This window comes from Anas acuta, chromosome Z (assembly GCF_963932015.1).
Source record: "Anas acuta chromosome Z, bAnaAcu1.1, whole genome shotgun sequence".
Classification (NCBI taxonomy): domain Eukaryota; kingdom Metazoa; phylum Chordata; class Aves; order Anseriformes; family Anatidae; genus Anas; species Anas acuta.
In genome coordinates this window covers 68,717,546-68,740,500 of record NC_089017.1, presented here as the reverse complement: position 1 = coordinate 68,740,500, position 22,955 = coordinate 68,717,546, and the positions used below count along the sequence as shown (strand labels likewise).

Below are 22,955 nucleotides of genomic sequence, written 5' to 3'. Positions count from 1 at the left end.
AATGATATCTTTTCCTAGCTATAAGATAGATAATAAATGCCATGAAAAGAGCTATCATTTAGCTCCATGTAGTTTAACCCTGAATGGCAATACATCTGCTCAACCTCTTGCAATTTCTTGATTTTGGCAAGCTATATTTTGTTATAATAATCAGTTTACTTTATGGAATTTTAAAGATACCTCCACTCCTTTAAGATTTATTTCCTATGTAGCCATGCTACTTCACTATGTCTTTTTTATTAAACAAACAGTGGAAAAGGTTTGTGTATGTAAATTATAATGACATTTTTGTTACTGTTTTTCACAGCACAGGCTTCATTATAGAGCAGACTTAAAAGCAATGTGATTTATTTAAGCTGAATCCAGTTTTGGTGGGATATATGCTGGATTTCCTCTTTTTTTTTTTTTTTTTTTTTAAATTTAAGAAAGTATTGATGTACAGTACAGCAGTACAGTTAAATACTGAACATAATGTGCCCCTGCTTCTTCTTAAATCCAAAGTAGATTTTCAAAGGCTTATCAGCAGGGGGCATTAATGCGACATTAAATTCCAAATGCCAAACTAACAAACAACTCTTCAGCTTGTGTATTATGTTTTTAGTAAGTTAGGTTTCTTCCCTGTATTTTTCACAATGTTATTTTATTATTATTGTTTAAAGTGTAGCTGCAATTCCAAGTCATTTGCTGACACTGGTAATCTGTTTACCAACCTACTGTAGGTTTTATCATTCTAAAAAAAAAGACTTTGTCGCAGTTTTATGAAGTGTAGAGGAGGAGAACCTGATTTTAGGACCACTAAATGTATAGCCAGCATTTTCAAAGGGGATTATATCCAGTACAAAAAAGTGGTAGGTTTGACACATGCAGAGATTACATACTCATGAGCATTGGCTACTCATTGATATCCTTGACATGTGTTGTCATACACATTTGAGGAAATTACTGACAACAGCCCAGTTTCCTAGGCTTGCACTCTAACAGAAGCTACAGACCTGAAGAAGGGAGGTATTTCCATAAGGCAATTTTTAAGCAGCACCATTTTCCCCTTGGAGTGCCCATTTCACTCTCGACTGACTACAGAGGGAAAAGTAACCACTGACAATTTAAATGATCAGTTACAAAGAACAAATCTAGGTGCTCACGTTAGCAGGATTTTACCTTGCTTGTTTTCCCACACTAAGAAACAACACAAAGAATATACGTTTTTCCCCAAATCTTATGGGAGGTAATTCACAAAACTGCTCTGTCAGACAATCTCGCAGTGAACTGATGACTGAAGTGTCCAAAGCTAAAAAGGAAGAGAGAACTGGGGTATTGGCTCCATTCACTGGTCTTTCACTCCTGGTTGATCCTTACTCCAGAGCACCGTGACTTAGTGCTTGCTTTGTTCACATTACCCACTGTTAGCATAAAGTTATTGAATCTTGGTTGATCTTCCTGTATTAAGATCTATGTATCTTTTATAATAATCCCCAGTATGTCCATATACACAAACATTAGCTGATGTTTTTAAATGGAAGTTGAGATTGTCACATCATCACCTGAATATGAGTGGAAATTTTAAAGAAAAAATAATTAAGATATTTAAATATATAGTAACAGTGCAACATTTAAGCAACATTCAGATGATACCCACATCACCAATGTGTTCATGCAGGCTGTTTTCTTTGTTAGGGAAAAAATATTTTTTTAATAGTAAAAGTGTCCCTCATACAGTTGTAGTAATAAAGGCCCTCTGGACTGTGTGCAAATTAAGATTCCTCTCTTAGCAAAACCTGATGCTTATACTGTAGTTTTCCTTTAAAACCTCAGAAACGTGGAGTAATGTTAGGCCTGATAGCCCTCCTAATAAATGTCAAGAAATTTACAGAAGCAAAGAGACATGAGAATTAAACTTTCATCTGTCAAAAGGGATTAATGTATAAGATTTTTTATTTCTGTACATGTAGAAAGTTATCACTACTACTAAGTATTATACTACTATTAGTAAAATCTCTGAACCCCAAGTATGTAATATGTATTTTCCCTCAAGTAGGTCCCATGAGGCTTTTCAGCAGGTGGCATTAATGCTCCATCCAGTTCCAATGGCGCACAGCCAGAAAACTGCTGCTTCCAGCAATTAACACCTTAAAATGATCAACAAACTATGGCAGAGAGTAAGTACTTGTCTTAGGAGAAAAAGCTTGTGTTAAAATGGCATCTGTTCTAAATTTTATTATTATTTATTTTTTTTAGCAGCAGAAGCAGAACATAGATGTATTTTGACAACTATGATGTTAAATTTGAAGAAGTCAAAGGCATCTCTCCTGTCCTGTCCTGTCCTGTCCTGTCCTGTCCTGTCCTGTCCTGTCCTGTCCTGTCCTCTCCTCTCCTCTCCTCTCCTCTCCTCTCCTCTCCACAAGGCATCTGCAGAAACAGCATATTCAAATGAAGAGGTCATGACTAAACAATTTAGTGTTCAGCAGTGTACCAGTTTCAGTAATACCTACACAGTCCTCTCCCAAAGAAAACAAATGGCACATTTTTTCAGGCATCCTCATACAGGTTTCCTTAAGTGTAAAGACTTGCTCTTGCAACTAAGAAGAGCAAGACGAGAGGTAAAGAAGATGTACTCCAGTGGCAGACATGTATGAGCACTTAGGGCTGAGTTACACTCCACGGATGATTATCCTACATATCCTTGTCCAAAGCAAACAGTAGGAAATCCTGGGATCATTTTCAGGACTGGGAGAAACTCTTAAGTGCTGCATGAAATCCAGCACCTAACACACTGCAAAAAGCTTTCACATTTCAAGCATCGTACAGCTGGCCACTGCTAGAAACAGACATTTGAAAGAGCCTTTTTGGTTGGAATACACAGAATATTTGTTGCTTATTCTTCAAAATAAGAATTTAGGCCAAGTTCTGTCCATACCATGAAACTGCCCAGAGAAGGGTTAAGACAGTTAGGAAATAGAAAACAGTCAGAGCTCAGGTCAGAACTGACAAATGACTATGGCAAGATCCAGGCTGGTTCCTAGCAATTTAAGTTAAATTAAGTTTATATAAAAATATTTTTTTGTTGTTGTTAGAAACCAACAGAGAAAATCATCCTCAGTTTTCACTCTGTCTATAACATATAGTGTTATTGCTTTAAACACAGTAATTTAGATGTACAGCAAAGCTGTTAATTGTTAAAACCAGATCTTTGGTTATAATATGAAGTGTTAGCATTTTGGATTGGGTGAGCAACAATGAACAAGAGGTATGATTCAGCATAATTATGTCTTAAAACATTCACACAGTGGTGGAACTGAAGAGCGAGCACCAAATGTAAGATACAATCAGCACCTGTTGCAAAGTTCCTCTAACTGCAATCTGAGGCAAGCTGATATTCTCAAAAGCCCCAGTCACTTGGTTGAAGTACTGTTTTTTAATGTAAGTCCTCACAAGATAAAAAAATGCCCCAGCACGTGCAACTCAAAAGATACTTTGGAAAAATATCTCATGAATCCCTATGCCCTCCCCAGAAAACATCTCATCCATCTTTCTCACTATCCACTTGAAATATACATAAGTAATTTATAAATCTCTTAGATAATAAAGTTTGGCTTTTACTAGTATGAAACTTTATTGCTTAATATGTTAGAGGCTTGGGGAGAGTGACTGCTACAATAACAAAAGTGCTTACGATTAGCTTAAATTCTAATTATATATATATAAAAAGTCATAATAGGAAATACCGCTCTTAATAGGAAAAAAAAAAGTTTTCAGACCCAGGACAGATTCAGATCTGATCACATTCATAACTACTACTTAAAGCCATATAAAACTACTTCAAAGAGCAACTGAATAACTGATTTAGACCAATGGTTAAAAAGAATCAGATCTTGAAACTAGACTACCAGTATATCTCAGATTGAAAGGAACAGTTAACACAATTGCTTAACTTACTTTTACTTCTTCATAAAAAGAACCTGATTATAATTGTACTTTTGCAACACAACCCACCTGTGAAAAGCAAAAGTTTTGATTATATTCTGTACTTCATTCAGTGCCTGAGAATTTCAGTGCTGGATCCAACAATAAAGTTATGTCCTTGATCACATGAGATAATCCAATCCATTTGGATCTTTTGTACGGTTTCTCTGCTATATTTTTGTGATATCAGTTCAAACTAGCACCAAAGTATGCTTTAGGATATTATTAACCAAAATCTTACTCAACAAAACATTTAAATATATACTTAAAGTAAATAAGCACGTCTAAATTGATAGGTACTTTAGCGCTTTGTTAGCAGAGCCTATATTTGTATAAAATTATACCTTCTTTTTTCATATGTTAAGCAGAACTCCTCAACTCCCTTGTAAATTCACTCTCTATATCTAGAAAATCCACTAGTGGTTGTCTTAATCTTAACTGTTCATATTTCTTTTTTCTTAAATTGCCCTGTCCTTTTTCCTTTCATCTTCTACACGTCTGCTACAATTCCTTCTTCTTTACAAAATGTCTTTTTTTCTCTATATACTTTACAGTTCTACTTCTATTTATAATTAAATGTGACAAACTATCACTCACGTGCTTTCCACAATTTTGTATTGGTTTTCACTAATGAAATGCCTTTCTCCTCAGCCACCTCTGGCATCTACTCAAATGTAAATCATTTTTTTATATGCAAGTACTTACATGTGTAAATATTCCACATTATTTTGCTTAAGACAATACCTGTTTCACTGAACTTGGACTTTAAAAAGTATATATAATCCTGCATTTAATTCAAAAATTACCCCCATCATTGCAATGTAGATACTTATGAAACAATGATTACAGCTAACTAGAATACCCTTACCGTAGAGTTACCTCAGCCTCTGTATCTATCTTCTTTGACAATACTGAACTTAAAATTTTGCCACCTAACTGGCCATAGCATCAATAACGCTGATTAAAGAAGTCTGATCTAAAGTATAAAACAAATGAAATTCCCCATTAAGCCTGTGGTTGTTACATACAAAGAGAAGATAGTCCCTCCAACATCCCTGAGAAAGCTTCACTACCTATTACCTAACATCTTAAAAATTCTTCAAAGAGAGACAAAAGTTGCACATGCCATTGCTGTAAGCCCTTCCTATGTCAACAAGATCACCAAGAAGAGGTCTTGTGAGATACAGAATTCCATTTTCCAAAACAAAGAACTCTGAAGACAGCAACTTGTTGTGCATGGCACCTTAGGTTGCAGTGCAGCAAAGCCTAACAACACTCCTATGACTACGAGGATCACCTACAGCTGCACCCAAATGAGGTATGCACGTGGTGGAGCATTGGGACAGTTGTCCTGTCATGCCGTCTTTGCGTTTATGAGGTGTTTTTATGAAAGAGGTGCTTTAGTCATGAATGAGTCACTGTATTCAAAAAATGGGTTTCTGGGTAAAGCTCTGCCATTTGCTTTTCACTGGAGATCAGTCTGGATCTATCTAATGCTCTGTTCCAGCCTCAGAAATCTCTGAATTTATTAAACTTGTTGGAATACAATATTACAATACAGCAACACAGTAAAACTCTTGTAGAATTCAGAGCAACTCCCAAAACATTTGATGAGAATTTGGTCTTGAATTTTGTCCTTCTAGCTTGAAGCAGGATTTGTCCTTTTGTGAAAAGGCTGTTTTATTTGATTATTTCTGACAGTAGGCCTTAACCTGGACTATGCTAACGTGAATCATCCTGTGCATTAGAAATACTGGAAAATCTTGTCATAATTTATTGCCTACCTAATTTCAGTAACCCAACACAAAACTGTGGCTTACTTAGTTTTGAAGTAGCACATTCATACCACACAAAATAAATATTTGATTGGCACACACACATTATTTGCATAAGTCTGTGTGCTCCAGAATTGTCCAACACAAGGTCCCCCACTTGAAAGCTGAAACCCTGCCCTTGGCTAAAACTCCAAGGTACCATACAAAACTGAGACTGGTTCACTGACTGATGGTATTTCACTGTACAAATGGCTCATAAAAGCTGTTAAATCCGTCATGTACTCTAAAGGCATTTTAGTCTAACGACTATTTTCACTTACAGAGGAGCTGTCGGGAAAATCCATTCCTCACATGACAAGAAGCATCAGATCCTGGCAAGACACAGCATTTTGGTACATCAGACTAATAAATCTCTTCAGAAAGCTTTTCTTGGCTGCTCTGTGGTATCTTTAAGGTGAGCTTTTCACTGAGAGATGCAGAGGTGTATGCTGATTTTTGAAGTTTCCTTGCAAGTAGGGAAGCAAGTATCTTTCTGCAGATTGAAGGGACTGGCAGTGGGAGAATCAGGTAAAAAAGGAAAATTGGGATAAAGTAAAATACAAAGGGAATAGAGATCTGAAGGAAGTGAAAACCAAACCATACCAAAACACAGTTGTTTACCTTAACCACACCGAAACACAATCATATATCTTGTGTTTGCTTTCAGACCATAAAACTTAATGATGGATCCAGTGACATTCCAAAAACAAACAAACAAACAAAGAAAAAACAAACAAACAAAAAAACACCACATTTGAGTAAAGTTCAAGGGAAAACACAGTCACAAAGTGCCTTTTGCCAACCCTGACTTCTAGACAAATGCCAAGGTGCACTACAGCAGAACAGCCTTCTGCACTGGAGTATATATTCTCCTCCTGATGAATAAGAGGAGTTCATGTCCAATGTGCATCTTTCTTTTCCTGAAAATCATTCATAGCTTTTCTGCACTCAGAGGAAAGGGGCCATCTTCCTGCAGACAGCTGCCATAGGGTCGGTAGGCTGCTGCCTCATCCACATACCATTATTCTTCTGGTATTATTCTTCTTCCAGAGAAGGTTGAAAAAAATCTCCTCATTAGGCAGACAGACTGAAAAGCTGCTGGGAACATATCTGGTCAATGGAAAGGGAAGCTGTTTTTAACTCCCCAGCATTACTGCCTTGCATGTCCAGAGAAGTACGTGCCCAGGGAGGGAGGGAGACCTTACAGAAGAACCAGAGTAATTGTGCATGGTTAGGAAGAGCAGCTCTTTGGAGATCCCATTCCCTTGGCTTCCTCACACTGAGAACCCTCTCCAAATTTGCCTTCTCCTCAGATATTTTTCCCCATGCTTTCATCTCTTTTGTTCTGGAAATGCAGAAGGGCCCCCTGTTCATCTCTATTCATCAATCTGCCTGTTAGGAGACAATCTCAAGTGCAGACTGATCCTGTGAGGTCCTAAACATGTACCCCTTTGGGCAATGCAAATTTGAATAGAAAGAAAGCCTAGCTCCAAAGCAAATCAGCACATCTCCCCACTTTTATCTTTTAGTGAACACTGCAGGTAGAGCAGAAAGCTGAAGAGCTGAGAGGTTTTGAGGAGCAGCAATAACTTCTGCTTAGTTCTTAGACAGAATAGAATTAATGTTCCACTGTATTTCACAGCCCAGAAAACCTGAAGGTAAATGTAAAGCCTCAGGGAAACCAAAGACCTACACACTACATATTTTTTGGCCTATTTCTACTGCCTTTGAAAGAAATGGTCATGCCCACTTTGATTTCAAAAGGTGTTAACAGCAGACCTTTTTCTCTGACAGTTTTATTAATCATAGAAGTGTTGTGGGCCAGTGTTTTTTGTTAGAAAGGAGTAAATTTCCCAGAAGTGAACATATGTGCAGTGACAAGAGTTGTCTTTCCACAGATGGGGCTTTCCCTCCAACACACTGGTGGCCACTACATAAGCCACCTTGGGACGATACCAAAAAGGAACACATTTTACTGCTTTTCGCTAGGAATCAAGCTACGATGCACTGGCAAGAAGATTATGACAGGCGTGCAGTTCTTTATACTCCTCGTCCTCAGAGTGCTTACTCCTGCCTGCCTGGACTGTTCCTTTCCTTCATAAATGAGGCTCTGGTAGTTTCATCAATTACAACAAATGACAGTTTTAAATTCTGTGCCCTGCTGTCAAGTTCTTCATTTATTATTATTAACTACTTCTTGCAGCAGTCTAATATTCTCTCTCCTTTCTTTTCTACAGCAGCACGGTACTCTGACATTTTAAGCATCTACTTAATCCCCCTTCTTTACCATATACATAAAAACACTTTATCACATTTTTAAATGACTAATAATTCAATATTCCCGTTCTGCTACCTGCTGAAGAAAAGAAGAAACGGAAAGGCTGAGTAATTGTTTTTTCTGAGACAGCAGCCCTACAGATGACTGAATTTATTTATTACTAAAATATGTTTTAAAATATTGTACCAGTGTAATGGAGATATAGCTTGATAAATGTTTAGCTCTATGAGAAAACTGATTTCTTTACCTTTCAAAAATTCTGTTGATAGTGCAAGGCCATTAAAGAAAGGCTTATAAAGAAGGGAAGGAGTAAGTATTCGACTAGGAGCTACTGAAATGCACGTGACAAACCTGAGAGTCTTGTCTCAAACAAAAGCAGAAATCACAATTAAAACTTCATATGTAGATGCTGGGATCCTAACACTAGCCTAAGGAATCACTGTAGGAAAGTGTCTCTGTCTCAGTTTTCCCAGCTTTAAACCTGAAATACAGCTATAACTGAAATATAATCCAGCTGTCACAGCATTTATTTCAGCACCAAGGAGAAAAAGCAAATGAGAGAATGAGTAAATGGGGCCACCACCAGCTACAAACAAGCCTGGGTGAGATGTCAGGCAGTGGGCCATGCTGGCCCAAAAAAGTGAATCATACAAACCCAGGGTCTCCAATTTCATCCTAAGTGAGCAAGTGGCACAACATGGGATCTATTAGAAGAGTGAATACACCAAATTAGAAAAGACAAGAAAAAGCTCAGTCCCAAACAATCAATGTCTTTTGGTACAAGATTTCTGACGTGCTGTATTTAGTCATCTTGTGTTCCAATATCCTCATGCTGGACTGCTGTGCCTAGTAAAGTCACCAAGTCCCCCTGTATCATGGCAGGCTGGAATTTGTCATTCCAAAACTGTCTGCAGAAGATGGAAAATCAAATTTAGCCTTACTCTAACAACATTGACCTTATCACCTTCTTAGTTGCCAGTTCTGTTTCCTATTTCTTCCACGTATAAAGGTTTTCCCTGTAAGTTGACAACCTGGGAGGTGGCTGGAGCACTGAATCTTTGTCATTAATGGAACAGCTCTCATTAAAATTCATAGAACATGCCTGTGCTTCCAGATTGATGTTATTAAATAGAGCAATGCAGGTTTACAGTAGTTAGACATTGATGAATGCAGCAGTTGCTGCCAAAAGAAACTGTCTGCTGATACCAAGAGTGCAGCATGCTTAGATCAATCAGAAAAAACAAATGGAGACAATGTTTTAAATTAAGTAGGAAAATATCAAAGACACTTTACTTCACCTAAATGGACATAGTCTTATTAATATGTATACTGAATTATAAAATCCATTTTATTTGCTTCTAACATTTCTTCAGCTGATTGGGAAACTTTACAAAACAAAAACCAACCAAACAAAAAACATGCAAACAAAAAATTACCTTATCACTTTGAATGGCATTTGCTGCTTCCAAATCATTTTTTGTCTGAGCCAACCACTTAGTACCACTTTTAATCACAATTTATAATCTGATAGTAACGGTAATAAATAATCTGATAGTAGTGGTAATAAAAATAGCAAAAAAAGTAGTGGTAATAAAAGTAGTGGTAATAAAAATAGTATAAAAAAATTAACAGTGACTGCTTCAATTTTCAGAATCTGTAATCATCTTGCTACAGAATTGTGAATGCAGGGGATGGAAGAAGGGAAAACTTGGGTTTTGAAAACTTGCATAAAATCATGAGGTTCTGGTGCTCACTCATGTCTCTCTTAAATATCCCATTCTCTTTTCAGCTGTTAGCCCTGTCAAAATAAGTAGAAATATTCACTGCTATTTGCAATGGCCATTTATCATGAAGAAGATTGGGTTTACTCCAAGAATAGTCAGTCTGTTTGAACCTGAATTTAACAGTACTTATGTTCCTCTAGAGTCTCTTTTAACAAGTCTCCACATGAAAGAATGGCATGCCTTTATCTTCTTCAGAGTCTTTCTAAACCAGGGCAGACAGAGCATTAAGATGTACATTTGCTTTTTGTAAGAATCTGAGCAGTAGATAGTATGGAGAGTAGTCTGATGGAGACTACTTGGAGATGCAGAGGTTAGGAAGAAGCTGCACCCTGCCACCACAGCTCATTGATTTACAAAGCAGACTGATGCAGTAAGGCTTGGAATAGGAAGTTTTATCTTCTGTTAGTGACTACAGTATGCAATTTGGGTAAACAAATCAACAGATTGACTATCAATAAACAGTGGTTATTTTCATATCAGGCATGTAAATACCTAGAACAAGTCATTGCACTAGAAGTGGCTGTGCAGACAAAACTGTCTTGCACAACAATTGCACATACCTCTAAAATTCAGGACATTTTTTTAAATGGTTCATTCTTTTACTGCTTTCCTTTGCCTGTCCTCCATGTGCTGCATCCTACCTTTTCTTTTCACTGCCACTGGGCCTCTATTATTTTTCCTTCACATTAGGTTACCTCATTGTATTAGAAAGAACATTAGGACCTTTTTTTTTTTTTTTTTTTCCCTGTGAGGATCGCCAAAACCCAAACAGGTCACCTAGTAAGGTAATAGGAAAGATCAACTGGACAAGGTCCAGAGGAACTTAACCAGCTGCTACTCCTCTGAACCATGCTGTGAATAGGGACCTCCAGAAATCTCTTCCAACCTGAATTTTCCTGTGAGTCTACAACCTTTCTTTTAACCCTCAGAAGTGTATACTCAGGTCTCTGACCCACCTGGTTGACCCTGGCTGCCTTCCTTATACGAATTACATCAACTTTGAGTACTTTCTTCCAAGTCCCTCAATGCTTTTTTCCTTTCATCTCTACATAAATATTTTGCAGTAAGAACGAAAAGACTGAAACTAATGATAAACCAGTTCTGGTATGAATTCATGTGAGACCAATGCTGTACAAAGTGCTCCTGTTCCCACAATTAGTCAGCCTGAGAGTTTCAATGTTTCACACCCTTTTAAAAGAACTGGAATGATTTTTGATTTGTGAGGTTTAAGTGGGCTCATAAAGATCACTGATGACTACTGATTTAACTGGCTCCAAGTCAAACGTTAGCAGAATCATAAAACTAATAAAAGTGTAATCTGCTACACAGTCTCTTTGAAAGGTTGATTCACTCCATCATAACTGGAGTTTCATATCAGGCTACCTAACAAGAAACTTGATTACATTTATGAGCTACATTTACTTTTCTTTTTTTTTTTTTTTGCCATTGTTTTGTTAGAAGTGCAGTATTTGTTATAGACAATAAATCAAACAGAAATCTGAACAACAGTTCTACTAGGAAGGACAGAACATCACAATCTACTCTGATAAGATTTTAAATCTCACTAAATAAAAATAGTATTAAATCCATAACACTCTACTGATGCACAAAGTACTCACTCAATGAATTTCTCATTTTAATAAGTTATATAAGAAGTATCAATGTATTATTACGCCAGAAAGCAGCTTCCAGGTAGGTAAAGTCCACACTTCAGAAGCAAGCTGCTAAGTGGTGATGAACAATGGATTATTGACTTTTAGTATAGACATGCAGATTTTAATGTCAGATCTGGGAGAAGGAAATGCAGGAATAATTCAGTTAATACATGACCAAATTTAGACATCTTTTAAATTATTGAATCTACCCTATGAAAGTTCAAGGACAAACTGATAGCAACTCCAGTAATAATTTCACTATTATTTCCAAACTGTAATCTGATCTCAGCATGCCTTTGGTAGCCCCTGTCAATAATTACTGTAAATCGTAAAGAGTCATTAATTGATACGGAATTAGGAAAAGTTAATAAAAGATTCAAACTTATTTTAAATTCATTAGAGCCTATCCTCCCAAGTGTCCCATTACATGGGTTCTCCATTCATCAGCTCATGTGACTAGGTTGGATAGGGCAACAAGAGAAGGAGGCATATACCACGGTTTTGTGGTGTGCATAAAGATTTTGAGCCTGGCTTCCATCACCTCCACCACCTCTTTGCACCAGCCCCAGCCACCAACACAGCTGCTACTGACCTGCCACCTGATGGGGTGCAGAGGGGCTCCCAGCAGCAATAGTGCAAGCAAACATGCACAGACTGTGCTGCAAGGCTACTAGAGATCACAGACAGCCATGGGTCTCTAGGCAGGTCTGGCGTGATGCTGATGTTAATCCCACTGAGTACTATAAACACATCATCTGAAAGTAAGACTTACAGACCATTATGAACAACCACTTGGTTTCTTGGACTATGTAACAACTCTGTAACAATCGACTAACTGCTTAGTAAAGTATTGATTAATCATTTATCTAACAGTCCTGTCTAAAAATCTATCCACAATAGAAATCTGTTCCATTAAATCATTCTGCTTCAAGATGAAGACGAGTCTTCTTTTCTGACATTTAAATTAGATCTGGAGTGCTAAAGGAAGAGCTAATACAATTTATCATTGTACATTTATACCAAAATCACAGATATCCAAAATTTTACCAAGTCTGAAATTGTTAAATTAATCCCAAGTATTAATCTAGGCATGGCATCAAGCTAAAAGAAAATTTGTTTAACTCTAAGCCTGTGGGTCAGCCTCTAATCACTGCTGTAAGCAAACATCATCATGAGTAATGATTTCACGAGTAATGATATAATGTGTGTTAGATTTCAGCACCCATTTAGCATCATTTGCACAACACGTAACAAATTCCTGAGCACTGACTCCCAGTAATACCACTCTTACAGATTTCCTGCAAATACATCTGCACATGAAAGATTTTTGTACAGTCTCTTGAATAGTTCCACACTGTTCACAGCTGGGAACAAATATAGAGCCAATGCAAAATTAACTATGAGAGAGAGTATATGTCCAGGCTTCAGCAAGTTATCTGAGAACTAGTTGTACTACAGCTTTACTGGAAGCTTTACTTCTTTTGTGAGTGTTATTTGCATGCTGGCAAACAGATTATCCCTTTGTGATTGGAAAGGAGAAGATAGCACACTTTACCAGAAGGTACCACATCTTGGGGAAATTTCATGTTGGTGCCACATCTTAAGTTTGTAAAACTAAATACAAGACTTAGCAGGCTTATTCTTGAAACAGTTATTTAAACTCTGTTGGAATGTCTAAAGAACTGAAAATGCCAATAATTTTTAAAAGCTAAATTGTTTGTACTCATCTTTTGCTTTAAGATGAGTCTTAAAGTCTCATTTGGTCTTGCTGACTTCCTTCCCCGTAACACTGCTAAACAAGACAAAACAAAGCTCTCCTTTCTGATGTCTGAAGTGGCTGGTCAAGAGACACAAGTGAATTTCTTTGCTAACCTGGTGAAATTGGATACGGTGGTTAAAAAGATCTATTTCACTTTTGAAAAGTCTCCTGATGTCAAAACCATTCCCAGAAACTTTGAATGGGTTTCATATTGCAAAATATTCTTTAAGCATCTGTTTTACTCTGAGATTTCTCAGATCTTTCCTACTGACCTGTACTGGGAAGGCTGGATGGTATTTAGGGTTACTTTCTGAGTCCCTATTCATTCTTTCCACTCTTTTTAATGCTTCATCTAACATGCCAAGTAAGTATCATGCTACCAGTGATATCCCCCCAAGATTAAAGAAAACAAATATGCTCAGAGATACAGATCATTCGAAACAGTGCAAGGTTGTTATGGCAGAGTCAGTGATATGATATGTACGGCATCTACAATGGTTGCCAAATTTTCATACATCTGAGTTAAAAAATATTGTGTGCTTGGGAGAGAAAATACAAAAATATGAAAAAATCCTCAGGTCTCTGGAGTATGCAGAAAAACATACAACAACAATAACAAATTCTGCTCTGCCATAATCTGCAACAATCATTATAATCTAAGCATATTTCTGAAAAAAAGGGAAAAAATCAGCATTAATTTTCAATGACAGTAACTCTTTGTCCCCACATGTTACATCTGCCCATGTTACACACTCTGCTATATTTATTTTCATGTTGATATCTATTTTAACCTTAAAGTTTTCCAGTCATTGCTAGAAATACCCTCTAACTTAGAATGCTTCAGCATTGGTTTGCAGAGGTCTGTACATGTAATTCAGGAAACTGGATTTAATGAACCTTGGTTTTCTAACTCTTTTTCTCAAAATTTGTATACAAACTATTTTGATTAGTAGTTTTTCTACCACTAATCTCCCAACGCTGTGATTTCTAACTTATAAATTTGCAGTGTGTATCTCTATTTAAAAAGCAAAATAAATTCAATCTCCCTAGCTTCTGCATGATTGAAAAATAATTCCTTCTCTTAGGAACTTGGTTATATAGACCAACATAGTATAAACTGAAGTAGTTCTCAAAAAACATTGGTGATTTTCAGGATGCAGTGAAACAGATAAAGCAGTGTGTCCACTACATTTTTATCTATTAATGAATATATATTTTTTAATCACCCATAAAGGGAAAGAATTTTTGGTATTTTTAATCTATTGCTTAAAAAGCATACCACATTAATTGGTGCAGACCCCAAGACATTACTCAGGCTGTCAAAGGAATTATTTGCAGTGGGAAAATTTCAGGATAAAGACACGGGGATATAAAATTGGGTTCACATGACTGTAAGCAACAATACAATCATTTTTTTTCATCTATGTTTTAAAGAAAAAAAGATGTAAAGCAGTTAATCCCTCTTAGGTTGGCTCTTAAGACTAATTTTAAAATGTCCTCAAGAAGCTAAAGAGAATCAAATAGCAATCTGCTTTGTTTTTTTTCCTGCCCATCTCAGCCATGAGTTTTCTGTCATAGAAGGTTTCATATTTTTTGCTTAATTGTTAAAGACCTGGAAGGAATATCTTTTCAGAAAATTAAATTTCATTTTGTAGCTAGCTAACATTAGATCTGCCTAGCAATTCAACAAAACTAATCCAACATTCAGTAGATACCTATTCACTGAGATTAAGCCAATTCTATGGACTCCAACATTATGGAGTTATCTTGTCGTCTGGAACAAAGAAGTATGTAGAAGAAAGTGAAAGAAAGTAGACAGTAAAGAATGACTGGCAAATGCGGAACATAAAGAGGCATTTAGGAAAAGCAGCAAAGAGAAATGGATATATATGCTGAGAGACTAAGAAAAGAAACAAGGAATCCCAAGAAACAGAAATGACTGAAGCATAGGGATTATTCAGAAACATCACCCTGCTCCAAGAGACGTGCCTCCAATTTCACACAGCATCTGTCACCACCAATTCACACAGCCATCTAACTAGAGAATTTAATGATGGGGAGTTTATACAACACCAGCACATGACACGTCCCTTAGGATATTTTGTCCTCCTGGCATCCCAGCATAACAGACTACTATTTAATCCTTCTTGCAATGCACAGATGGAGAAACAAGGCACTGGGATTGAAATAGCGATGTGTAAGACCATGACAGACACCGATTGCAAGGAGACACCAACATAGGTGAACCTCTGGAACATCTTTCCTGGCTGCCTCAGTAGGAAACAAAACCAAAAAGCCCCACATGGTGAGTAAATACAGTTGCTGATCATTGCAACTATTTGGAGTTAATTAAATTCCAGATACCTCTTTAGATGGCCATCAAACATCTGCTTAGATTTTTTTGGTGCTTCCTATGAGAACTGGACATTACCTTGCCAAAACTGAAAATTGTATTTCAACTATCCAAAACTGTGATCCTATGATCATATGTCCTTTAAGCACTATATATTATATCATTAATGCTATGATTTATTAAAGATAAATCTGCATTAAAGATAAATCTTAACATACAATCAGTAAGCTTTTCTTAGGGGAGAAATAAAAATTGTATTTTTATTTTTAAAAAACACATTATATCTGATGCCTCTTACAAATGTTGCCTCAAGGACCACAGCACATAGAACAAGACTCTTCACAGTGTACTGGTAAATTCTGGCAGAACTTCTTTATCGTCCCCAAACACTCTGCTCAAAAAATAGAGAGCACCAGCTGGTACACCCAAATGGGCAAAAATTTTTTGAGTTTTCACAATACCTAAACAAAAAATTAGAATTAAAAAATGTGCCTCATATGTCATGACTGTTCTAATTTCAGTTATTTTTTTTTATAGCTTCCAAATCCCTGATGTGATGCTGATGACAAACAGGAGTTCAAGAGGTACTTGTGTCACACAAATGATCTCAGTATTGAAGGCATTCTCCTGCTAAAGAGCAGTTCAGCTGTTGGCTTGACTACATGGAATAATGTCAGGAAAATGCAGAGGCAGAGAAAGAGAACATTTTTTTCCCTCTATGCCTCTGTAAATTAAAACTCTTTTTTTTTTTTTTAATAAATTAAGTTAGAACTGGTATTTGAACATGATTCAATCTGTCCAAAAATAAAATTAAAAAAAAAAAAAAAAAAAAAGTAAAGGAAAATTTGCCCTACTGGCTGTGGAAACAAAGATCCTATGAGGCTGTAATACACTTACAGTTCAAGTAAAAGTTTGCCTCAGAATACGTATAAGACTAGAGCTTTGTATTTTGCAATATTTTTTCTTTTCTTTATGATGAGAGAGAGAGAGAGAGAGAAGGGATTTTTCTTACAAAATCTTCAGTTCTCTTCAATGCACCATATATTGAGTTGTCAAGAAGAAACAGTTTCTACTTTGTCTGTAAAAGTTTTCCTGAGGGCAGAACAACGGATTTAGCATGAAAAAGCAGGATCTTCAGATTAGAGTCCAATGTTTCAAGTTTTGATGGTTTTGATTATTTGAGTCTGCCCTAACCTACCTTGTCAATGTCAGGATTACAATAATCCACAAAAAAGCACAATGTGACACACACATCAGTCATATTAAAGTCACTTGGTATTCTGTAACTCTTTGATCATTCTAAGACAATTTAATTAAATCTGGTGCTGCAAAATTGCTCTGTTTTCATGTGTGAAGGCACACCTCTGATGCACCCTTTAGAAGTAAAGGGTAATTTAGAAAAGTAATCCTCATATAACTCCCACCCTAAAACAACTCAAGCCCTCAAACCACTGAGAGAAGGAAGAGGAAAAAGGAAGTAGAAAGTGCCACATCAGCAGAAATTCCTGAATAAATTTCTTCTTTTATTATCTTGAGAGCAATTATAATCACAGCCACTGGTGAATCACAAGAGCTGAGAAGGTCTTATTTAAAGAAAACAACAACTAGGTGCTGCTTGCTTATTACTTCTTTAAGAACTACCAGTCACACAGACACAATGTCTGAAAAGTCTTTTGCATGCCTAGACACATAAAGTTGTGAGGATGCTGCTTACTCATGGTATCTAACTATATCCCTCCAATATCTACTAAGAGATACAATTGTCACACTGCATTACATTCCCCGTCTCTTATGATGACCATCAAATATGCTGTAGAAGTATAAAAAAGTCACTTTAACCTCATCAAATTCAAAGCCAGACTGTACTCAACTCTCCTATACCCATCTAGCATGAGTTTTGCCCTAGAAAGCTGACACCCAAAATGAGAAGGAAAAGAGAAGAACTAGAGAGCATGGAAAGCACTGCTAGATCAAGACCTCCTGGCAGCTCACCAACCCCCAGGAAGAGAACTGGGATTTGCCAGGCCCTGCACTTCTCCCATCTCAACACCTTTTCTCTCTGCTTACTGATGTAACTGCCTACATCCAAGGATAGCTTGGCTGTTCTGATGATGCATTCCCTGCCTGCAGAGAATCGGGGCACTGAAAACAAACCCACCAGTTGTGATTTTACCTTTCTTCACCATCATCCACCTGTACCCAGGTGCACAAATGCCAGCTCTGAGCACCATGGAAGGCATGTAACAGCAATCTTTGGGCCAAGCCCTGCAAGGTGGGGTTGTGAAATGATGAGACAGCTATGCTGAAGCATCATTAGAGATGTTTCTGACACAACTTTTTCACTCATGTTCCAGAGGGTGAAGGAGGGAGGTACCCCACGAAGAGCTTTGGCAACAAATGCCCCTGTAAATTAAATGCATGTGAAAAAAGTATAGTGTGAAGGAGATTTTTTTTCCTTGCTTTCTGGATGCTGCCTCTCCTACTTTCTTTTTTTCACTTGTCTACAACTCTTAAGATCACTTCAGAGATTAGTTCTGGCCATCAATAAACCCTCAGATGAGCTGCTGTGCACTATTTGCACTTGCTAAAATAGATCCATGGCCTACAAACAGCTAAGAGCTCTCCAGCCTTTGCTGCATGCTCTGGGTCCATCATTGACCCCAAAGGGCTCTTGAAGCTACTGGAGTAGGGCACTGTGGAGTAGGGTACTTGTATTTAACAGCCTTCAGCAGCTACCAGCATCAGTCCTTGTGGAGCAGGTTCTCAGCAGTATGTACACCACTGAAAGCAGTGACTACCAGCTGAGGGATGAAATTGCTCCAATCTTGTTGCAGCATCTTACATGGGAGTCATGCCTGGATGAGGCCTTCCTGAAGTCTCCCTTCACCGCTTCTGACTGCAAAAAATGCTCAAAAGGCAGGGGAGAGCATCAGTCTCTTTCACTTCCTAATCATTTGCTTCCACATTTAAGAAAACATAGTATAGCAACTCATCATGGACATTTGGCAACAAATGTCAGACTGCAATGATACCTCTTACAGTACAATAAAGGACCATCTGGAAAACTGCATGCATTATTTGGGAGAGGGACTCAGATCTGCTAAGTGGCTAAAAATTAGTTTAATGATTCTGTATTTAGCCTTTAAATCTATACTTAATGTGACATTGTGTTTCTAATTAGGGACTGAGAATGTTCATTTACCATTTCTGTCATTACAGATTAGACTTCACAAGCTATTATTAAAAAGTTCATATTTTGAATATAAAAAGGAATTTGTAGACTCAGACATGGACTGTAAATTCTTATAATGAGCCATTCATCTTCAGGTCAGGTTTTATAATAACTAACTGCTACAAGTTAGTTAGGAGTGAGGAAAATGGAAAGGAAAAAAATGGAAATTATGGAATGGCTTGTGTCGGAAGGGACCTTGAAGATCACCTAGTTCCAACACCAATTTGAATAAACACTAGAATAGTAAGTGTTGCTTTTAAACAGATTGAAGCCTAATTGTATTTAAAATGCCCAAACTGCTTGTGACACATTATTTCCACCTCTGCCACCACGATTTATTTAAAGGCACAATGCATATTGGGGAGCTAGCAAATATATACTAGCAGGGCATCTGACATGACAGCCAAGGCTCAGATAAGAAAATGCCACTCTTTTCTTAACAGCAAATATCTCAAAAATTTTAATTAAAGGAGCATGCTCTATGGAAGATGGTAGGCGAGGCCGCATATTCTGGGAAAAAGGCCTGTAAAAATATTTCCTGGCCACCTCCTTTCTTACTGATGATCACCTAAGAGGTCAATGCCAGATTGTTTTCACCATGGAAAAATGTTATGAGGAAAGCAGGGAACATATTTTTAGCTGTCCTCCATGCACCTTTAGCCACAGGAGCCAAGCAATATGCAGCGTACCAATTCTCATGTTGGCCTTCAAAGCAACAAAAATGGGGACTATCCTAGGTCAGGTAATACTGCACAGGGCTTTGTGTCTGGCATAGCCCGTCTCAAATGAATTCCTCAGTCCCAGGCATGTGGCAGAATGAAAAGTGCTCTCAGTGTGTTTTAAGATTTACAGGGGCTTTTCAGACAGAATGGCTACTATCAATCATCTCTGCATTCCCTGCAGGAAATTAGATTTCCTGTTGTTTAATGCTACAATGCCTGATAAAAGTCTATGAATGTGTAGTTCCAACAGTGCTACATTAAAAATCTATGCCGTGGACAAAAAGGCAGGGAAAACACATGTTTTCACCCAATATAGCAGAGAGAACATCTTTTTGGACACTACCTCTGTGATTCTGACTGATTTTTCATTTTAAATTACACTTTAATAACAAAGGCAAATATATGAAAGGACAAGGAAAGTATACTTGGAGGGTGAAGAAATCTTTTCCTCCTGTCAAATGATTTATTGTGTTCATGTCAGTCTTGTCTACAGGAAGGACAATTTATAGTTCTGTCACACACTGTCAACTGGGCTCATCATTCTTACATTTAGAGGATTAAAAATCTTCAGAACAGCTTGCTTCAGGCAATAAATTTGAGAGATCTTATTTCTGGTGGTGTTCATTGTGTTTCTTCTGAGCTTATTGCTGTTTGTTCACCATTTTTAACCTTTCTTCCTCTAGCTGATGGGATGAACTAGTGACCCGTTTCTCAGTAAGAAGAGCCTTTCAGTTTCCTCAGGAAAGGGAGGCAGAGATTCCCCAGAAAGCTGGACATTATATCAATGACAAATCCTTATGAAGCACTGAAAGGCTCAGCTGGTGTGACTGGTACTCCCTATTCCTGACCCCTGGCAGTAGGGTCAGCACAACCAGCAATAAGGCAAATATCCACAATATGTAAGCGGGCTGTCAGTGAACACCTCTGCCCGCTTCTCTCTTCCCCTCTCTGGCACCCACTGTGTGTGGGGACACCCACAGTCATAGTGATAAAGAGATCAAGACCCAAGTGCTGAGCCACTGAGAGGGTAGGGGGAGCACTGATTGGCAGGGTGGTTAAACCCATCAGTGTTATCAATACACAGGTGCTGGGTGGCCAGAGGATGGTGACGCCCGTCCTGGAACAGGGAAGAGCAGTGGCACAGGGAGCACTGTCTGTAAAATCAAGCAGCTACAGACTGAGTGGGACTTAGACTGGAACTGCTGCTGGATGGCAAAACATGCGATTCCCCAGTGGCCAGGGACATCTCTACTGTTGTTTTCTTCCTCCGAGGAGTGAGTGACTGACTCACATCTTTTCTGTAAAGCCTTAATCTAGGTTATGATCATATTGTGTGCTGTGATTCTATGACTCTAATATGACCCAATCTGCAGAGGGTCTATCTAAGTGTAACTGAAAAGACTGTGTAACTATCTTGATATATATATATATCAAGATATATATAAAATATGTATATATATATATATATATATATATATATATATATATATTTTTTTTTTGGTGCAATAATAAATCTGTAATTATAACTGCAAAGCCATGATCAGTCCTCATTCATCCAAGGATCCCTAAGGATCCTATGTAGTGTCGGGTAACAGCCACTTTTCGCAACAGCAACTGTGACAGCTGCATCTGGCAGTGCCAAGCTTTACCACTCTTTGTTATGCTTTTCCTTCATCCTCATCTTCCAATCGGTCAGATTCCTCCTGTAAGTGAGGACTAACCACAGCCCTTTCAGGTCAAAAAGAAAACCACTACTGACTTCAGACTAAGCACACATGGATCTTCTGACTGCTTTTGGGGCTAAGCTGGTAGTAGAGAAAGTAGAGAATATGTGTAAGGAAACTTTATCTCCTGTCTGAAGAAGATCCTACAAGAAGGGGACTCCAGGTAGGTAAGGGTTAGAGAGGTCCTGGATATCAGTGCATGCTTCTTCCATCTCCCTGAGGTAAGATCAGCATGCAGGAGCTCTGAAAAGCAGCCATTTTCAATGCCCATTGCACCTGCTGCAGCAGCACACCAGAACCTCTCCAAGATTTCAGCGGGAATGAAGCAAGTCTTACAGGACATCCAGCATTACAGTTAGTCTACTGACTGTTCTCAGTGGTTCTCTTGTCAATAAGCGTGAGTCACCCCATAATTAGGACCAAAAGGAGAGTATTGCATCAAATCTATGTCAGAGAGGTAGTTCTATGGACAGGCGGTCACAAGCAGGTATGTCAATCTCTATCAAAATCTGGTAGAAGTTTTCACCTTCCCTGCAAATCCAGAGGTACACCCTTGCTGAGAAAGCCCTCACTGCCTTTTATATACCAGTTGAATATTTATTGGTTTCAATATTGATTTTGGGCAGTCTGATAGTGTTAGGGTAATGAAAAGAAACACAAAAAAGTCGATTCTACAGAGTAAAATAATGAGCTAATTTAAAAAGAAAACACTTACACCTAACAAAGATGTAGAGCCATATTCCATTGTGGAAACATTCACTCCTGTAACTTCATTGATCATCAGTTCACAGACCTTGTGCTAGCTGGCTCCTTCATCAAACTTGAAGGATTATTTTGCCTCACCTACATTTTATGTTGCAGCTGAACTGAAAATGGAGCTGAGCATTGCTTCCTAAGCGTACGAACCATTAGACTGTGAGATCTGACATTTATCTAAATGTCTAGTCCTTGTGCTACCTTAGGGTAGCCGGTCTGAAGAGAACAGGAGATTTGAGTAGTCACTTGCTGACCTACACCTGCGGCTATCTCCTTCTCCACCAAAAACCACAGGAAAAGCCAGCAAATTGGATGGAGGCAAGTTGAAAACATGGCATCTACTTCAGACCTAACCTCATCTTCATCTACGTAAGATCATACCTGTGTCATACCTATGTCATACAGGACAGTTTTCAGGGGGATTCGATGCTACTGAGCATGATGTTGGGTATTAAGGTTATCAAATAAGAAAGCATTCATCCTGACAAAAAATATGACCAACAAGCGGCTCAACTTCTGCAGGGCAGAGCTTCCTTCTGTGTAGGCCTTTCTCTGCCCAGTGCTTATTTTTTGAGTCAACTGAGTGCTGCACTCACCTCAACAAAGATGAAACAGGGGATGATGGAGTAACTTCTCTGGGTGTTGTTTCCTAAAGCCATTGCTCATCACACTTCTTGGGGAGGCACCGTTCAAAAATGTATTATTCTGAAAAAGAAAAGATGAAGGTATTTCAGTATGTTTTGTCTTTTTTCAAACTCCACATTTAACATAATAAGGTTCATAACATGGAGCACTGACACATCAGACCATAGATATAGACAAAACAGAGCATAAAGGTCTAGCTTGTGGCAGTACAAAATAATGTGAGAAAGCATTCCCTCTGCAGCAAAAAAAGCAAGTAACAGACAGATCACAAAC

The 22,955-nt window shown here is 37.9% G+C and overlaps 1 protein-coding gene across 3 annotated transcripts in view; it reads right to left on the bottom strand.

The window, feature by feature from the left end:
• Positions 1 to 22,955, bottom strand: part of PLPPR1 (phospholipid phosphatase related 1) — a 129,555-nt gene that overhangs the window by 47,019 nt on the left and 59,581 nt on the right. For all 3 annotated transcript variants that reach the window (XM_068667035.1, XM_068667037.1, XM_068667038.1), the window contains exon 2: positions 22,634 to 22,742. In XM_068667035.1, the coding sequence (XP_068523136.1) occupies positions 22,634 to 22,696 (63 nt within the window). In that variant the 5' untranslated portion in view covers positions 22,697 to 22,742. The remainder of the gene's footprint in view (positions 1 to 22,633; positions 22,743 to 22,955) is intronic.